Raw genomic sequence first — 20,072 nt, forward strand, 5'->3', positions numbered from 1 at the left:
AGTGATATTCAATCATTTCTTTCACTTCAGTTAATTTCAGTTCAATTTCAGGTCAATGGTGAGTTTAAAGGTAGGGTGTGTTAGTCTGAACTAGCTTGTAGGCCTATATCTGGAGACATCTGGAAGGGAAAACACCAGCTGCCTCCAAACAGATAAAGTTATTCTCAAGATCTCAGTGTGTGTACTTGCAACCACCCACCCAACCTGAGTCAGCAAGCTGCCAATGATCATGACAGGTCTTGACAGGTTCGGTCGTCCAACGGGAATCATTGACAGCAATCTGTTCCTGAGAAATACTTCATGACACACAGTGCCACCCATAGATACACATGATGAATTATGAGATCTCTACAGTGCCACCTTCCTGCATCACCTTGACAGGCCTTGGCATGGTCCCTACACTACATTCCTGCTACCCATATAAAGCACTAAATAAACTTCAGTTAGTGCTAAACACAACTGCTAGAATCTTGACTAGAACCAAAATATGTGATCATATTACTCCAGTTCTAGCCTCTCTACACTGGCGTCCTGTTAAGGCATGGCCTGAATTTCAAGGTGTCACTGATAACCTACAAAGCATTACATGGGGTGGCTCCTACCTATCTTTCAGATTTGGTCCGGCCGTACATACCTACACGTACGCTACGGTCACAAGACACAGGCCTCCTTACTGTTCCTAGAATTTCTAAGCCAACAGCTGGAGGCCGGGCTTTCTCCAACAGGGCTCCATTTTTATGGAATGGTCTGCCTACCCATGTGAGAGACGCAGACTCGGTCTCGACCTTTAAGTCTTTATTGAAGACTTATCTCTTCAGTAGGTCCTATGATTGAGTGTAGTCTGGCCCAGGAGTGTGAAGGTGAACGGAAAGGCACTGGAGCAACGAACCGCCCTTATTGTCTCTGCCTGGTCGGTTGCCCTCTCTCCACTGGGATTCTCTGCCTCAAACCCTATTACAGGGGTTTACTGGTGCTCTTCCATGCCGTCCCTAGGAGGGGTGCGTCACTTGAGTGGGTTGAGTCACTGACGTGATCTTCCTGTCCGGGTTGGCGTCACCCATTGGGTTTGTGGCGTGGTGGAGATCTTCGTGGGCTATACTCTGCCTTGTCTCAGGATGGTAAGTTGCACCAGATGTGCTACCTGTCTCCAGACCTGCAGAGATACTCTGAATGATTGGCTATGAAAAGCCAACTGACATTTACTGACATTTACTCCTGAGGTGCTGACCTGTTCCACTCTCTACAATCACTGTTATTATTATTTGACCCTGTTGGTTTGAACATCTTGGCTATGTTCTGTTATAATCTCCACCCGGCACAGCCAGAAGCGGACTGGCCACCCCTCATAGCCTGGTTCCTCTAGGTTTCTTCCTAGGTTCTGGCCTTTCTAGGCAGTTTTTTCTAGCCACTGAGCTTCTACACCTGCATTGCTTGCTGTTTGGGGTTTTAGACTGGGTTTCTGTACAGCACTTTGAGACATCAGCTGATGTAAGAAGGGCTTTATAAATACATTTGTTTGATTGATTGACTACATAATCAATGACATCAGCCTGTTCATGAGAGAAAGTTAATGACATACAGTGCAGGCTATGCTAAGGTCAACACTTTTAACCCTCTGGTCCAACCCAACCACACATTCATACAAAATCTTCACCAAACAGAACCAGTACACTGACATGAAACCCATTGATATCACTATAAAAATTTTGGGCCCTGACAGTTTTTGATTCATTTAGACACATTTGGTTCAAATCTGTTCTCACATCTTCACTTCTAACCTAGCCTCTCCTCTTTGACACATCTTTCTCTCCGTCTTCATCACTATCCCATACTCCCATCTTCATCTAAATCGGGCCAGGACGTGGAGTATAAGGGAAGGTTTAAATCAGGGGTGAGCCCTCAGAGCTCAGCACTCCTTCGTCTAAAACCACCACCTCCCTAAAAGAGAACAGACGGACGAGAGCTAACTGTAGGTAGAAGGAATACGGAAAGAAGACAGAAAATATTTTAAACACTCTGGAAAAGGATACTTAAACCTATTATGATGGTGAGTTGCTTAATCTGACTATGTTGGGGTTTTTGGATTATCCGAAGGGATAACGATACATGTAAGCCTTGTGAGTGTCTTATTGTATCTTGCACCACGGCTACATTAGGTACCTAAAACTGGGCATGTGTCAAAGATGGTAAGGTATGCAATGTTGGTCAGAAGGAGATGACATGGTCTCAAATGATGTCCTGTCGTTTCATAGCTAATTAATCTGCTAATTATGAACTTCAATTCAATGCACATCAATTCAGTAGCAAGGGAAAAACAAGAACAGAATGTTGTGGGCATATACCGGTCATTAAAAATAATTATGCCAGTAGACTGCTGATAGCCTACAAGTTTGAGGTGGGTTTTTTGAAGTGTTTTATGCTTTGGCCACAAACACGAGAATATATGAGGATAGAATAAGTCAACAACATATGAGTGAACAGAATGTGAACTTTTACCATTTCGATTTTAACTGGAACAGTTCCTTTAATTTATATCCAAAACTGTATGTTGCAACTGAAGATTCCAGCTTTAATTGAAACTTTCTCCAAGTGTATTATGCTGCAGCTGCTGCAGTAGGCTATGTGTTGCCAATGTGAGACTGCGTGACATCAAATAACTCCTCCGAGCGTTTGGCTGGAAGAGGCAAGCATGAATTCAGAAAGAAGTGTAGCAGGGTGGTCTGCGTGCCTTTGGGAATTATTGAGTGCATGAGTCTGCCACTTTATACATAGGAGCTGGGCGTCATTTACACATAATAACGAACCAGGGACTCTATTTGAAGGTCCTCTGTCAATTTTAAACGATTGTTTCAATTTGTGGTTATCGCAATGAGTGCGACCGTTGCTTCAGAGAGCTGCTTTCTGTCTGCCCTACAGCCCAACACCGCGGTCACCACTTATGCAGTCCCGTCCGATGTGCAGTTGGGACCGAGGGGTTCCATAATGGACGAGGTGGAAAGGGCTAAGAGGGTTCAACAACAAGTCAATTTGCGCCTCGCCGAAAAGAAGTATTCTACCCTCACACGGCTGAACGGCTCGAACTGCATTTCCCCAGGTGGGCAACTTATTTTACATTTTAGCCTGTGTCCCATTTTAGAAATGTGAGGCATTTGTTTTTCAATTTAAACGCACACACGAATTACCAGCTGTGTGTAGACCAGACCAAATACTCATTAAAAAAGTTTTGGAATTCTTTAAGGGTTTATAGTGTGGTGTGAGTAGTCATATTAAGGTATAGCGGTTTCCCGTAAGACCACCTCCAACTAGGCTATATTACTCTCTCCAACATGCCATGAAAATGCAGCCCTGCAGGTATTTCATAACATGCAGGGGCAAGGTAACACATCTGAGTGATCTGACCAATGGTCCTCACATCTGCAGTCATGGTGTAAACAGATGCTATGGCAAACCAGTAAAGCATTCAATCTGTCTTGCCAGATGACAAACAGTAATTCTGTATATAAAACGTTACTTATACACAGATGCTTTTACACAGAAGATGTGATATTCTGAAAAAGCATAACATTTTTTTTATTTAACCTTTATTTAACCAGGTAGGCAAGTTGAGAACAAGTTCTCATTTACAATTGCGGCCTGGCCAAGATAAAGCAAAGCAGTTCGACAGGTACAACAACACAGAGTTACGCATGGAGTAAAACAAACATAGTCAATAATACAGTAGAAAAATAAGTCTAAATACAATGTGAGCAAATGAGGTGATATAAGGGAGGTAAAGGCAAAAAAGGCCATGGTGGCAAAGTAAATACATATATATAGCAATATAGCAAGTAAAAAATAAATGTAAAAAAAAAACACTGGAATGGTACATTTGCAGTGGAAGAATGTGCAAAGTAGAGATATAAATAATAGGGGTGCAAAGGAGCTAAATAAATACAGTAGGGAAAGAGGTAGTTGTTTGGGCTAAATTATAGATAGGCTATGTACAGGTGCAGTAATCTGTGAGCTGCTCTGACAGCTGGTGCTTAAAGCTAGTGAGGGGGATGTGTTTCCAGTTTCAGAGATTTTTGCAGTTCGTTCCAGTCATTGGCAGCAGAGAACTGGAAGGAGAGACAAAGTAAGAATTGGTTTTGGGGGTGATCAGAGAGATATACCTGCTGTAACGCATGCTACAGGTGGGTGCTGCTATGGTGACCAGCGAGGTGAGATAAGGGGGGACTTTACCTAGCAGGGTCTTGTAAGATGACCTGGAGCCAGTAGGTTTGGCGACAAGTATTAAGCGAGGGCCAGCCAACGAGAGTGTACAGGTCGCAGTGGTGGGTAGTTTATGGGGCTTTGGTGACAAAACGGATGGCACTGTGAAAGACTGCATCCAATTTGTTGAGTAGGGTATTGGAGGCTGTTTTGTAAATGACGTCGCCGAAGTCGAGGATCGGTAGGATGGTCAGTTTTATAAGGGTATGTTTGGCAGCATGAGTGAAGGAGGCTTTTTTGCGAAATAGGAAGCCAATTCTAGATTTAACTTTGGATTGGAAATGTTTGATGTGAGTCTGGATGGATAGTTTACAGTCTAACCAGACACCTAGGTATTTGTAGTTGTCCACATATTCTAAGTCAGAACCATCCAGATTAGTGATGTTGGACGGGCGGGCAGGTGCAGGCAGCGATCGATTGAAGAGCATGCATTTAGTTTTACTTGTATTTAAGAGCCATTGGAGGCCACGGAAGGAGAGTTGTATGGCATTGAAGCTCGTCTGGAGGGTTGTTAACACAGTATCCAAAGAAGGGCCAGAAGTATACAGAATGGTGTCATCTGCATAGAGGTGGATAAGAGACTCACCAGCAGCAAGAGCGACATCATTGATGTATACAAAGAAGAGAGTCGGTCCAAGAATTGAATCCTGTGGTACCCCCATAGAAACTGCCAGAGGCCCGGACAACAGGCCCTCCGATTTGACACACTGAACTCTATCAGAGAAATAGTTGGTGAACCAGGCGAGGCAATCATTTGAGAAACCAAGGCTATCGAGTCTGCCGATGAGGATGTGGTGATTGACAGAGTTGAAAGCCTTGGCCAGGTCAATGAATACGGCTGCACAGTATTGTTTCTTATTGATGGCGGTTAAGATATCGTTTAGGACCTTGAGCGTGGCTGAGGTGCACCCATGACCAGCTCTGAAACCAGATTGCATAGCGGAGAAGGTATGGTGGGATTCGAAATGGTCGGTAATCTGTTTGTTGACTTGGCTTTCGAAGACCTTAGAAAGGCAGGGTAGGATAGATATAGGTCTGTAGCAGTTTGGGTCAAGAGTGTCCCTCCCTTTGAAAAGGGGGATGACCACAGCTGCTTTCCAATCTTTGGGAATCTCAGACGACACGAGAGGTTGAACAGGCTAGTAATAGGGGTTGCAACAAATTCGGCAGATAATTTTAGAAAGAAAGGGTCCAGATTGTCTAGCCCGGCTGACTTGTAGGGGTCCAGATTTTGCAGTTCTTTCAGAACATCAGCTGACTGGATTTGGGAGAAGGAGAAATGGGGAAGACTTGGGCGAGTTGCTGTGGGGGGTGCAGTGTTGTTGACCGGGGTAGGGGTAGCCAGGTGGAAAGCATGGCCAGCCGTAGAAAAATGCTTATTGAAATTCTCAATTATAGTGGATTTTTCGGTGGTGACAGTGTTTCCTATCCTCAGTGCAGTGGGCAGCTGGGAGGAGGTGTTCTTATTCTCCATGGACTTTACAGTGTCCCAGATCTTTTAAGTTTGTGTTGCAGGAAGCACATTTCTGCTTGAAAAAGCTAGCCTTGGCTTTTCTAACTGCCTGTGTGTAACTTCCCTGAAAAGTTGCATATCATAGGGGCTGTTCGATGCTAATGCAGAACGCCATAGGATGTTTTTGTGTTGGTTAAGGGCAGTCAGGTCTGGAGAGAACCAGGGGATATATCTGTTCCTGGTTCTAAATTTCTTGAAAGGGGCATGCTTATTTAAGATGGTGAAGAAGGCATTTTAAAAAAAATAACCAGGCACCCTCTACTGACGGGTCGATAAGAAAGGCCTGCTCGCTGAAGTGTTTCAGGGAGCGTTTGACAGTTATGAGTGGAGGTTGAGTGGAGGTTGTTTGACCGCTGACCCATTACGGATGCAGGCAATGAGGCAGTGATTGCTGAGATCTTGGTTGAAAACAGCAGAGGTGTATTTAGAGGGCAAGTTGGTTAGGATGATATCTATGAGGGTGCCTGTGTTTACGGCTTTGGGGTGGTACCTGGTAGGTTCATTGATCATTTATGTGAGATTGAGGGCATCAAGCTTAGATTGTAGGATGGCTGGGGTGTTAAGCATGTTCCAGTTTAGGTTGCCTAGCAGCACGAGCTCTGAAGATGGGGGGCAATCAGTTCACATATGGTGTCCAGAGCACAGCTGGGGGCGGAGAGTGGTCTATAGCAGGTGGCAACAGTGAGAGACTTGTTTTTAGAGAGGTGGATTTTTAAAAGTAGAAGTTCAAATTGTTTGGGTACAGACCTGGATAGTAGGACAGAACTCTGTAGGACAGAACTCTGCAGGCTATCTTTGCAGTAGATTGCAACACCGCCCCCTTTGGCTGTTCTATCTTGTCTGAAAATATTGTAGTTCGGAATGGAGATTTCAGAATTTTTGGTGGTCTTCCTAAGCCAGGATTCAGACACGGCTAGAACATCCGGGTTTGCAGAGTGTGCTAAAGCAGTAAATAAAACATTTAGTCACAGCCAGGAAATATCACTGCATGTGGCAATGAACCATATTATGTGAGTGACACATTCCTTTTCATGGGTTTGTCATTCACATCTTACAAGGCTATGGCACCCGAGGCTTTAGATTTTAGCAGAAGTTTGATGCCTATACAGTATGAACAAGTAACAGTCACATGGCTCATAAGTGACAGAGGATCAACTCAGCTAATTATTGAAGAAAAGGGTAGTATTTAGTCTCTGAGCTTTTAATCCTTGTGCTGACTGATTTAACACTTTTAAAGATTATTTCAATACTAATAGAAGGAATATTTAGCTGGATTCCTCAAAATGGTCACACAGTTGGAGAATGTTTATTTTTTAACACTAGAATGATATCCTCAGGTAGCTAGTTTAGTGGGCAATGTTTTGAGCATGTCAATTTCAGATAGTTGACACTTTATAACATTTTTTTTTTTGCAGGATTAGGGAGGGAAATTGTGCACAATACAGTATAATGTAATAAAGTATAATGGTAGTTTTGAACTGCTAGTCATGGTGGATATTGATAACATAATGCTCTGATTAAAAAAAAGTAGGACCCTCCGATGGTTGGACACGAATGTTCCATACATTCAGCTCTTCAGAATGGGTTATCAGTAGCACCAAGCTGCTCAGCTCATGTTCTATTTTGGACAGGGTTGGTCGGGTTGGATATTGTGGTCAGATGGCATCTCAAAAAGAACTACGTGAAACCAACACATAAATCAGTCAGCTGCCTGTGTTTTGCAATGAGAAGGCAAACAACTTGGGTTGGGAAAACTATACTGTTAATTATAGTGCTGTTATAAACTAATTAAGAAAGTTTTTTTGATTGAAAACATACAGTGATAGTAGGCCTATTCCACTCAGCAGTGAAGTACATTCCCAACAATTGATCATATTTGTGTGTGTGTGTGTGTGTGTGTGTGTGTGTGTGTGTGTGTGTGTGTGTGTGTGTGTGTGTGTGTGTGTGTGTGTGTGTGTGTGTGTGTGTGTGTGTGTGTGTGTGTGTGTGTAAGTAAAACTCATAATGGAGGGGATATTGGGAATATAATGCATAGTTTATTTGACAAAAGCTTATGTTATGGCAACTCCTATTCAAACTCAACAGGGGGCTATAGATAATACTGTAGATAGATAATACGGTCTCAAATGACTTACAACATCATATTATCACACTGTTGCCATGGTTGTACAGTCAAAACATACAGTGCTTGTATACACAGTAAGAAAATTAGATTTTTATGTCCTGTTATGCACTCTCTCTCACAAAACAAAGAGTCTCCCAAAGGTATACTACCCTCCTTGCTTAGTCCAACATGATCTTGTTTCTTCCCTCAATGTTTCTATATCTCAGTGCAGTGCAGCTCCAGTTTTAGGCTAATCCCCTCTAAAACATCAGGTATTGTGCAATATCTCCCTGGGTGTGTGTTTACATTTCTACATGTTTGCTGCTTGTCTTAGTGTACAGCTGAGGCTGATATTGTTGTTGTTTTTCATGCACAAACATAGTAACCATGAGTCCAAATAGCAAAGAAAGTGGCAAGAAGCTAATCAGTCATCATTGGTCACACTTTGTGGTAACAAGAACAAGACACGTTATAACTTCATTAATATGTAATTAGACTAATTACAAAGTTGTTATCTCAGGAGAATGTTGTGGTTGCATTCTCTGTCTAAGACAAACTATTTCTCTATCCACATGTAGACCATGGTGGCACAATGAGATTTAACACGTACAACCCCGGATTCAGCTCTAAGTCAATGGTGTATAACATAGGGAGCAGGACCATGAAGGTGAGTACGGTAGGACTTCATATTGTCTAATGTTCAGTTGTGTTTATTTTTGCCTTCATGATAAACCCTAATCCAAAAGCCCCAAAGTCCTACTTTTCTAGCTGATTGCCATGCCACCTTTGTCCCTTATCTAAACCAGGAGAGATGTGTTAAAAAAAGAAACTCCACAGTCCTACCACAGTGACATACTTCACAGCTGCACCCTCACAGCACATACATACAGTATTTCACATGATCCTACTATAACTATGTTTAGATGAGACACAGGAACAAAAATCTCTGGACAGGATTCTACTGCCCAAAGAGTCTAAAAACATCTTACCCATGACCTCATTTTTAGACTAGACAGTTTGGCCAATGTTTGCTTTTTGGGGATTTTTATAGTGTAGATAGTTAAGTGTAACAGTGTTCTGTCTGTATGTCCTCTAGATGCCCCCGGTATCCCAGCAGTACTTGGGAGGTGGGTACTCGTCTCGCTCAGCGGTGGAGTTAGGACCCAGATATAGAATCAGCCAGCCTCCAGTCAACACTGGCTACCTCCACCATGACGACATCCAGCTGGGTGGCTACCAGACCAGCCGGATGAGGACCGCCAGGTCCAGATCAGTTTGTCAGGCTGACCAAGAGGCGGTGGTCCAAGGTGTGGGAGGCCTGCTCACCCTGCCCCACCAGCAGCCCAACCCAGTGGCCAGCTGGGTGGCCCGGGATGGCATGGAAATAGAGTTCCACTCCTATCATGGTGGAGGTATACCTGCACCAGCAACGATGAGGCGCACCCTCAGTGGAACCCTGGCGGGAGTTGGTAGCGGTGGGTGGAGAGAGGCGGAGATAGTTTACCAGCACTCCTACAGAGGCCCCGCCCACCGTACCATTAGTCGCATCAACAACAGACAACAGCAGCTGCAACAATTGAGCTCAGCGTCTGGGCTGCAACAGTGGCAGCAGGTGTCTGGCGGGGGCAGTGGCAGTGTGTGCGGAGGCTGGGGGCAGTACCAGAACTCCCTGCCCCGACTGGCCTCATTTCACAGCATGAAGAGTGTGGAGAAAGGCATGGACATACCTGATGGAGGCAGCGATTCAGCTGACAGCAATGAGAAACTCGGAGGGTGAGAGATGCATGAACTGTTCAAATCTCTTGAAATATCAGACGGACCAACTTAGCCCTAGGGACATTCTGTTCTTCTTACATAACTGTTATAGGTTTCTGATTAACCTCACTCTCCTTTTCCTCCCTGGTGTTTGTGGACAGAATGCACAGTTTAGACATGCCCACCGCGGTCAACTATCTCTTCATGTCCGACACAGCCATGCAGGTGCTGGGAGCAGCCTACATCCAGCACCAATGTTACCATAGCAGTGATGCCAAGAACCAGGTAACAGATCCTTCTCAATAATAATAGCCATTTACAGTAACATACTTCATTGCCCAAAATTGAATTTACAGCCCTACTGTTTAAACTAAACTGAGATCTCCATGCTCTTATCAAAAATCCATTGTAATATATAATAGATTGTCTTGTTATGGCTTAGTAAGTCAGCCTGATAGTCATATAGACTGGCCTGCCCTGTCTACAGGTGCGTTTGCTGAAGGGTGTCCCAGCCCTGGTGCAGCTCTTCAGCAGTGACAGCCAGGAGGTCCAGTGCTACGCTACAGGCGCTACACGCAACCTCATCTATGAGAACATGGACAACAAGGTGGCCCTCATTGAGGCCGAGGGAATAACCAAGCTCATCAGTGTCTTAAACGAACCAGATGAGGAGCTTCACAAGAACATCACTGGTAAGATAATCTATATACTTTAACAATCAGCTTGGATCTCAAACTAAGTTCGAATTTTAAAGTTCAAGGAAATACTGTGTCAGTATGAGAGCAAGAAAAGCAAAACAGTCAAAGTGTCCCCAATCAGAGATTCAAAAAAACACTTTCTTTCAATTAGAGTCCAGCATAAAGTTAATAAAGTTTAAATCCCAAATAGAATATATTTTTAGTAGTGATGGACACCGATATGGAAAATCTATATCAATATCATTTGCTTTTTTCTAACCAATATCAATATCCTATCAGTTTTATGAATAACATTGCTACTGTGTGAATGTTTTATTTTCTGTTTACTTCTACAGCTTTGAGAAGTCCAGACAAATAACATTTTGGGGGGAAAAAGCCAACCCGGCTTCTTCATTTATTGAATCAGATGGCTCATTGATCACAAAGCCCACTGATATTGCAAACTACTTTAATGACTTTTTCATTGGCAAGATAAGCGAACTTAGGGATGACATGCCAGCAACAAACGCTGACACTACATATCCAAGTATATTGGACCAAATTATGAAAGACAGGAATTGTACTTTTGAATTCCGTAAAGTCAGTGTGGAAGAGGAGAAAAATGGTTGTTGTCTATCAACAATGACAAGCCACCGGGGTCTGACAATCTAGATGGAAAATTACTGAGGATAATAGCAGACAATATTGCCACTCCTATTTGCCACATCTTCAATTTAAGCCTACTAGAGAGCATGTGCCCTCAGGCCTGGAGGGAAGCTAAAGTCATTCCGCTACCCAAGAATATTAAAGCCCCCTTTACTGGCTCAAATAGCCAGATACAATGACCAGATACAATGCAATTTCACAGTAAATAAATTGACTACAGAATTTCAGCATGCTTATAGGGAAGGACACTCAACAACCATAGCACTTACACAAATTACTGATGATTGGATGAGAGAAATTGATGATAAAATGATTGTGGGGGCTGTCTTGTTAGACTTCAATGCAGCTTTTGACATTATTGATCACAGTCTGCTGCTGGAAAAACATATGTGTTATGGCTTTACACCACCTGCTATAATGTGGATAAATAGTTACTTGTCTAATAGAACACAGAGGGTGTTCTTTAATGGATGCCACTCAAATATAATCCAGTTAGAATCAGGAATTCCCCACGGTAGCTGTTTAGGCCCCTTGCTTTTTTCAATTTTTAATAACGACATGCCACTGACTTTGAGTAAAGCCAGAGTGTCTATGTATGCGGATGACTCAACTTTATAAACGTTAGCTACGACAGCAACTGAAATGACTGCAACACTCAACAAAGAGCTGCAGTTAGTTTCAGAGTTGGTGGCAAGGAATAAGTTAGCCCTAAATATTTCTACAACTAAAAGCATTTTATTTGGAACAAAACACTCACTAAACCCTAAACCTCAACTAAATCTTGTGGAAATTGAGCACGTTGAGATGACTAAAACTGCTTGGAGTAACAACACTATTAACATGGCAGGTCCTACAGGCCCTAGTTTTGTCGCACCTTGACTACTGTTCAGTCGTATGGTCAGTATGGTCAGGTGCCACAAAAAAAGGACCTAGGAAAATTGCAATTGGCTCAGAAAAGGGAAGCATGGCTGGACCTTGGATGTACACAGAGAGCTAATATTAATAATATGCATGTCAATTTCTCCTGGCTGAAAGTGGAGGAGAGATTGACTTCTTCACTACTTTTATTTATGAGAGGTATTGAGTTGAATGACCCGAGCTGTCTGTCTAAACTACTGGCACACAGCTCGGACACCCATGCATATACCCCACAAGACAAGCCACAGGAGGTCTCTTCACAGTCTCCAAGTCCAGAACAGACTATGGGAGGCACACAGTACTACAGAGAGCCATGACTACAATTCTATTGCACATCAAATACCTGACGCAAGCAGTAAAATTAGATTAAAAAATCAGATTTAAAAAAACACCTTATGGAACAGTGGGGACTGTGAAGCAACACAAACATTGGCGCACACACACACACACACACACACACACACACACGATACATACACATGGATTTAGTACTGTAGATATGTGGTGGAGTAGGGGCCTGAGGACACACAGTGTGTTGTGAAATCTGTGAATGTATTGTAATGTTTTTAAAATTGTATAAACTGCCTTAATTTTGCTCGACATCAGGAAGAGTAGCTGCTGCTTTGGCAGCAATAAATACAAATACAAACTGCTTGCTGTGTGAATATTCTATGGGTTTAACCTACCCAACCACTTTGGATACACTGAAAAGCCAGTTGGTGCCACATCAGCAGGAAGTTAAGTTGAGAGAGTTTTGTGCTTGCAGAAATAGTAATGTATGTTTGTTTTTGGCTGCCCAGGGAACAGGCTACTCTCAGGAATGCTGCTTGTTGAATAAAGTTAGATCAAGGCAGGAATCCATTTCTGCAACATCACATAATTATAGTATTCTACATAACTGAATATAATAGCATAGTATAACGTTACTGTAAAAAAAAAACATTTATATGAGATTTTAGGATGATTGTGCAAATGGTTGCATTTTTCTCTCATGTGGCTATAAGGGCACAAGACGAGACCCAGATGCAGACACCGGAGGCAGAAGGTTAGAGTCCAAGATGTTTATTAACAATCCAAAAGGGGTAGCCAAGGTCAGGCAGGTGGGAATGGAGTCCAGAAAAAACAGGCAAAGGCAGGAAACATAGGGATAAATACACCAGGGAAAATAAGTGACACCTGGAGGGGGTAGAGACAATCACAAGGACAGGTGAAACAGATCAGTGACCAAAACTCAGCAATGCGCACCACTATGCAAAATATGTGCTTTGATGATAACTAAACACAGGTAAGCTACAGTTTGTTAACACAATCTGCTAAAGTTTTTGCTAACTGTATATAATTGAAACCAACAGTGTAGATTACTTCACTGTTTAAAGAAGATATATATGCATATCCCCATGAATTGGATTGAGATCAAATGGTTGGCATGCAGACGCTGCATGGCATTTCACATGTAAAAGTCACCTGTAAAATAATCATAATTCAAGACTGACAGTGAGAAATGTGAAGGGAGGGGGACCACAAAAACTGGTGAGTAAAGTAGAGGTAAAGAAACACACAAGCAGAACGTGATTGGGATCTTCCGCTCTGGCGAAAAGGGAAAAACACCAAAAGAAAGATGCCTAGGGTCCCTGCTCAGCTACGTGAACATGCCTTAGGCATGCTGCAAGGAGGCATGAGGACTGCAGATGTGGCCAGGGCAATAAATTGCAATGTCCGTACTGTGAGATGCCTAAGACAGCGCTACAGGGAGTCAGGACGGACAGCTGATCGTCCTCACAGTGGCAGACCACATGTACCGATCCTGGGCAGATGTTGTTACATCTGAACATCACACCTGCGGGACAGGTACAGGATGGCAACAACTGCCCGAGTTACACCAGAAACGCACAATCCCCCCATCAGTGCTCAGACTGTCCGCAATAGGCTGAGAGAGGCTGGACTGAGGGCTTGTAGGGCAGGTCCTCACCAGACATCACCAGCAACAACGTCGTCTATGGGCACAAACCCACCGTCACTGGACCAGACAGGACTGGAAAAAGTGCTTTTCACTGACGAGTCGCGGTTTTGTCTCACCAGGGGTGATGGTTGTCCCATTGAGCACGTCTGGGACCTGTTGGATCGGAGGGTGAGGGCTAGGGCCATTCCCCCCAGAAATGTCCGGGAACTTGTAGGTACCTTGGTGGAAGAGTGGGGTAACATCTCACAGCAAGAACTTGCAAATCTGGTGCAGTCCATGAGGAGGAGATGCACTGCAGTACTTAATGCAGCTGGCGACCGCACCAGATACTGACTGATACTGTTACTTTTGATTTTGACCCCCCCCCCCCCCTTTGTTCAGGGACACATTATTCAATTTTTGTTAGTCACATGTCTGTGGAACTTGTTCAGTTCATGTCTCAGTTGTTGAATCTTGTTATGTTGATACAAATATTTACACATGTTAAGTTTGCTGAAAATAAAAGCAGTTGACAGTGAGAGGACGTTTCTTTTTTTTGCTGAGTTTAGAAATAATATTTCCCATTACCGGTCCGTAGAAGGTCCAAAAGGCTTCTAACAGCTTCTGCCCCCAATCCATTAGACTCCTGAACAGCTAAACAAATGGCTACCCGGACTATTAGCATTGCCCCCCCCCCCCCCTCATTTTTACGCTGATGCTTTCTGTTTATTATCCATGCAAAGTGACTTTACCTCTATCTACATGTACATATTACCTCGACTAACCGCTGCCCCCGCAGATTGACTCTGGACCGGTACCCCCTGTATATAGCCTTGCTACTGTTACTTATTTGTTATTTTCTCAATTTGTTTTATTTTTTAATTTAAATTATATTTTTTTTATTTCAAGTTTATTTTAGTAAATACTGTCCTAACACTTTTATTTTCTTAAAACAGCATTGTTGGTTAAGAGCTTCTAAGTAAGCATTTCACTGTTGTATTTGGCGCATGTGACAAAATAACAATACATTTGATATTGATACATCAGATATTATTTATTGGCCGCATAGAAAATAGGCTACCAAGGGTTTACTTTGGCATCATATGACATGAATCCCACTGTGTTAATAGTGATTATTTAGACCTATTGAAGTTAAATCATTTGGATGTCAGGTAATCAGCACACACTCCTGGTCATAGAGGCCGTTTTAATGTATGCGACGGAGTGGTTCAATAGACCCTCTCTCTCCTCTGTCTGCCCTGCAGGTATTCTGTGGAACATGTCCTCTAAGGAGAGTCTGAAGGAGAAGTTGGCCAGAGAGACATTGAGTGAGCTCACAGAGAGGGTGCTGGTGCCCCTGTGCAGTGGTGGAGATTCAGAGCTGATCCGTCAGAGTCCATCTGAGGCAGACATCTTCTACAACACCACAGGCTGCCTGAGGTAGCTATACATATCTGCCTACATGTTGTATACATACACACTGTACACGGACTGATACATGTACTGTATACAACTTCTCTGTACTCTCTTCCTCTGTTCAGGAACCTGAGCTCAGTGAATGAGAGGACGAGGCAGCAGATGAGAGACATGCGAGGGCTGGTGGACTCGCTGGTGGCCTACATCCAGAACTCCCTTCAGGATGAGAAAGCAGAGGACAAAGTACGCCTCAACTGTTCTACTTATGTCACATTATTGTGTGTTTGTTTCACAACTTGATTATTTTTCTGGGCATGTTCTTTCAGGTCAAACCCTTTTCCCTGATTTAATATCTCATTTGATTTGATCTTAAATACGATAGGCTTCAGCAACTCATTGGTTCAGCTGGGGTAGAGTGAGAGCCAATCAAAGTATCTGTACAGTTCCTCATTAGTGGTACTGTTTGTATTATCTACCAGACAGCCAGACTGGTCATGCTGTGGCCTATCTGCTATGCCTTATGTAACGCAGGCTGCTCTGAGAGACACAATGGCCACCAATGTTTCTATCTCACCCTCTCGCTCTCTTTCTCTTGCTCCCTCCTTCTCTCCCCCCTCCATCTTTGCATGTGCCTGCAGGGTGTAGAGAATGCAGTGTGTGTCCTGAGGAACCTGTCTTATCAGCTGTACAGTGAGATCCCTCCCTCAACTCTACTGCGACTGGAGGGGCCTACGTGGGCCAGAGCCACTACTGGGACTGAGTCCATTGGCTGTTTCACCCCACAGAGCAAGAAGGCAAAGGAGGTAGGTGTCATTTACACAAGGTAAACCCAAAGGAAATATCAAGTTACGGCTAAACATCAAGACACTGAAACATGTACAGTATGTCATCATGCAATCCTGATGGATATGGAACCATGGTATGTTTTTTCTGTAATGAATCTCTCCCCCTGATCTCTATAGCGGCGGAACCAGGAACTGTCCACCTCAGGGATGGCTAAGCAGCCGAAGGGGGCGGAGTGGCTGTGGCACCACCAGGTGGTGGGGCTGTATAACCGCGTGCTTCAGCACTATGAGACCAACACGACAACACGAGAGGCTGCAGCAGGGGCCCTGCAGAACATCACAGCCGGAGAGACCAGGGTAAGTCCCACCCCTCCTCTCCCCCACTGGCTGACCTAGCCATCACTTTCACCATGACAGGCTACTTATGCTTCATTCAGATTTACAGTTCAACTGAAAATGTACTCAACACTAGCGTTGAATTCCCCTTCCTCCTTGTGTATCAGTGGGCGTCAGTGCTGAGTTGGGTGGCTTTAGAGCAGGAGCAGATGCTGCCTGTGGTGCTGGACCTCCTGCAGACACAAAGCGACCAGGAGATGCGTTCCCTCACTGGCCTCCTGAGGAACCTGTCCCGACACAGCAGAAACAAGAACGACATGGGTGAGACACAACCCCCAGTACCCCACATTGTTCATTTCTACCTCTGTCTCTCCTGCCCACAACCTTGTATCCATCCATTCCATTTATATTAATCATGGTAATTCCCCTTATAAGGAGACTTTAATGAATGGCTACATCTCATCCTTCTGACCTCCAGCTACGAAGGTAGTGAACGTTCTGGTGACCAAGCTCCCCAGTGATGGCCACCAGAAGGAACCCTCAGGTGAAGTGGTGGTCAACATATGTGGGATCCTCAACAACCTGGTTGCAGGCAGCTCACTAGCAGCGAGAGACATCACCTTCTTTGATGGACTCCCCAAACTTGTTGCAATCAAGTCTTCCCACAATAGCAGGTTAGTGAATCTTGTCTCTCAGTGTTCTTGGTTTTTGTTATTTATTGTGTCTGCTTTTTATTTCCAATTTCCTGTCTGGCTCCTGTTGTTCGACTATGTGTTTCTTCTACTATAGCTCAGGGAAGCTGAAGGCTGCCAAGGCTGCTTCCACGGTACTCTTCAACATGTTCCAGTACAACAAGCTGCATAAAGATTATAAACAGGTGAGGCTAACACCATTTAACATAGACATTGTGCTAGATGGGATTGGAGAGCAGGAACGGGGGGGGTTGGCCTCTTCCATTGTGCATGGCCCTCTGGTTCTTTATTTTCTTTTTGGCCTCTAGTGGTTAGTCTAACTTTTTTTCTTCTTTTTTTTTTAGTTCTCAGCATTCTCCCCTCCCCTGGATCCACTGATATCCCCCATAGTTCTTTGGCACATACTTTCACTAAAGCTGTTAATTATTACATTTTAATGGAAGTTAATTTTTCTTGTGGCCCTTAGGAATCCTCATTCTGTGCAGGTACTACAGTTATCAGTTCAAGTTTATACAATCTAGTTATCTGTTATCAGTTATATATTTAGACTAGCTTTTATATCATGGTTTTCTTTGCTTGAGTTGTTTTGGGGTTTATTGAACAGGACCAGTAAAACACCTTGGCTTGGTGGTTGGCAGCTGGACAGGCCTCTCATTTGTGCTATAGTGCTACTTGAGTTTGTAGTGCAGTGTCTAATCCCTTGTTTCCTTGGATGGTCAGCAGGGTAGCCTAGTGGTTAGAACATTGGACTAGTAACCGACAGGTTGCAAGTTCAAATCCCCGAGCTGACAAGGTACAAAATCTGTCATTCTGCCCCTGAACAGGCAGTTAACCCACTGTTCCTAGGCCATCATTGACAATAAGAATTTGTTCTTAACTGACTTGCCTAGTAAAATAAAGGTTAAAAAAAATAAAAAAATGTTATGTTTGGAATCTGGCAGTGGAATGCTGGGAGCAGCCATTGATTGTCTCTTGCAAGATAATGGCTGTCTGATATTTTGCACAGAGAAAAAAAACAATCTTCAGTTGACACTTGGGACGATACCAGAATCGTGAAAAATTGTCATAGACTGTTCTCTCTACCTCATAGCAAGTGGTACAAGAGCATCTGGGACCAAAAGGCTCCTGAACATCTTCTACCCCCAAACCATAAGATTGCTGAACAGTTAATATACTGGCTACCTGGATTATTTACATTGACACCTTTTATATATTTATTCACTTTTACCCCGACCTACATCAGTGGAAGCTGCTGAGGGGAGGATGGCTCATTATAATGGTTGAAATGGATCCAATGGAATGGTATCAACCATATGGAAACCACGTTTGATGTGTTTGACACCATTCCATTGACTCCATTCCAGCCATTATTAATAGCAGTCTTCCCCTCAGCAGCCTCCACTGGCCTTTTCATACTTTTTAACTCTGCATTGTTGGGGAAGGGCTCGTAAGTAAGCATTTCACTGTAAAGTCTACACCTGTTGTATTCGGCGCATGGGACAAATACAATTGGATTAGATTTATTTTATACTATTTAGTATCGTGGCAAGGAAACAAGTGGATTTAACTTCTTTAGCCCTAATGTTGGAAACAAACGTCATTATGTTGTCATCCAGTCACATGTATTGATTTTCCAAGCTATAGCACAACACTATTTCACAGACAGCAGGTTTTTAAAGGAGCAAAGTGTTTGATCTGCTTCGTGTTTTCATTTTTGCCATGGAACAAAAATATTGTGATACTGAAATCGTCCTGGGCCTACTATTTACCCTTTCTAAAAACAGACTGCTCTATCTAAGTGGCCTTCTCCCTTGTGTTTTACAGAAAGGGTTCACGAAGTGTGACTTCACCGACACGGCCATTTAGAACAGACGGCTTGGCCCGTTGACTGGATTCATATTCTGGACCTGTTGGTAGAGCCAGCAGGAGGACCCCCACAATGAACCTGACACATCTGGTCTCAAATGATGCATTGATGGAACCTGAATTCTTCTGAGGAATGTATTTACCAGCCGCCAAGGACTGAGGAGAAGCAGCTTTTCTTTACTCAATATTTTTTTTTAATTATCACATTTTATTGGTCTTTCAAAATGGACTGCTTTATCAGCTTAACATTTGTATTGTCATGAGAGTGTGTTGGATGACTGAGGAATCTTCACTTCAGGACGGTGTGTGTGCGTGGTTCCTGCCTGTGTGCATGCCTGTGTGTGAATGTTTGCTTAGTGGACTCATCCCGTAAAAGGCATTGGATGCCTCTTTTCATCTCTGGTACCATATAGGCTCAACCTGCCATTCCTACAGACATACTGTGAATACAACCCTCTCGATGTTATTAGTTCTACAGTACATGGATGCTTCACTGAAAGACACGATACAGGATGGGTGCCATCCAAACTCCCATTTGAACTAATAATCACCAGAGCATTTTAAAGAGCCCCTGCTTTTAATCACCCCAGTCTCCACTTCATGGTGAAACAATGTTTTCCGGTTCCATCCATGAGCCTCTTCTGTGTTTATTTTCACACCAAACAACTAACAATAAACAGCATATGACATGAAGACAGTTGTTCCCAGTGTATCCTTTTTGAATTAAAATCAAATTATCATTATCTTACCCTTCTTCCACAGATCTGTGCTACATTGTTTCATAATGGTTACTAATCGTAAACGTTCCCTGCCTCTTTAATTCCCTCACCCTTGTCATTTATGACTAAGAAAGAATTTGTAATAATGACGCCTAAATAAAGTGCTGATTATGAAAGCAGACTTTACAGTACTACCCAGTATGACCTCTGACACATTGATGTATGTCTGAGTGAAGTATAGACGAGTTGGAGGTGTCTGATACAGGGAGTTAACCCAACTCTGAGACCACTGCACACACAGGTCATTACTTCTCTGCATTATTCATCTACGTTGGCTAGCTCACACTGTTATGTTACAGTATGCGAGGTGAATTGCTTCTCATAAGTAATAGTTTCATTGAATTGATTTGGCATGATACATGATTGCATTGAAAA

General features: G+C 43.3%; 1 protein-coding gene across 3 annotated transcripts; it reads left to right on the forward strand.

Moving 5' to 3' along the window:
- The first annotated feature begins 1,933 nt into the window (after window positions 1-1,933).
- LOC135550180 (plakophilin-3-like) lies at window positions 1,934-19,800 on the forward strand. Of its 3 annotated transcripts, none has more exons than XM_064980767.1 (14): window positions 1,934-2,047; window positions 2,917-3,094; window positions 8,447-8,535; window positions 8,965-9,641; window positions 9,785-9,908; window positions 10,111-10,315; window positions 15,089-15,263; window positions 15,365-15,482; window positions 15,878-16,042; window positions 16,202-16,381; window positions 16,528-16,681; window positions 16,839-17,034; window positions 17,150-17,237; window positions 18,877-19,800. In XM_064980767.1, the coding sequence occupies exons 1-14, from the start codon at window positions 2,042-2,044 to the stop codon at window positions 18,916-18,918; spliced, it is 2,397 nt and encodes a 798-aa protein (XP_064836839.1). In that variant the 5' UTR covers window positions 1,934-2,041; the 3' UTR covers window positions 18,919-19,800. The 3 variants fall into 3 exon arrangements, with proteins under 3 accessions (XP_064836839.1, XP_064836847.1, XP_064836829.1); XM_064980775.1 differs by lacking the exon at window positions 1,934-2,047 and adding an exon at window positions 2,675-2,822; XM_064980757.1 differs by lacking the exon at window positions 1,934-2,047 and having other exon boundaries at window positions 2,675-3,094.
- Window positions 19,801-20,072: the final 272 nt, after the last annotated feature.

The sequence above is a fragment of the Oncorhynchus masou genome, chromosome 1, assembly GCF_036934945.1.
Source record: "Oncorhynchus masou masou isolate Uvic2021 chromosome 1, UVic_Omas_1.1, whole genome shotgun sequence".
Classification (NCBI taxonomy): Eukaryota; Metazoa; Chordata; class Actinopteri; order Salmoniformes; family Salmonidae; genus Oncorhynchus; species Oncorhynchus masou.

Excerpts from the sequence above, each read along its gene's own strand:
- LOC135550180 (XM_064980757.1), top strand. The coding sequence starts at position 2,869 with ATGAGTGCGACCGTTGCTTCAGAGAGCTGCTTTCTGTCTGCCCTACAG. Across the intron at positions 9,909-10,110 it reads GCAGTGATGCCAAGAACCAG|GTGCGTTTGCTGAAGGGTGT; the intron begins GTAACAGATCCT and ends CCCTGTCTACAG. Across the intron at positions 15,483-15,877 it reads ATGAGAAAGCAGAGGACAAA|GGTGTAGAGAATGCAGTGTG; the intron begins GTACGCCTCAAC and ends ATGTGCCTGCAG.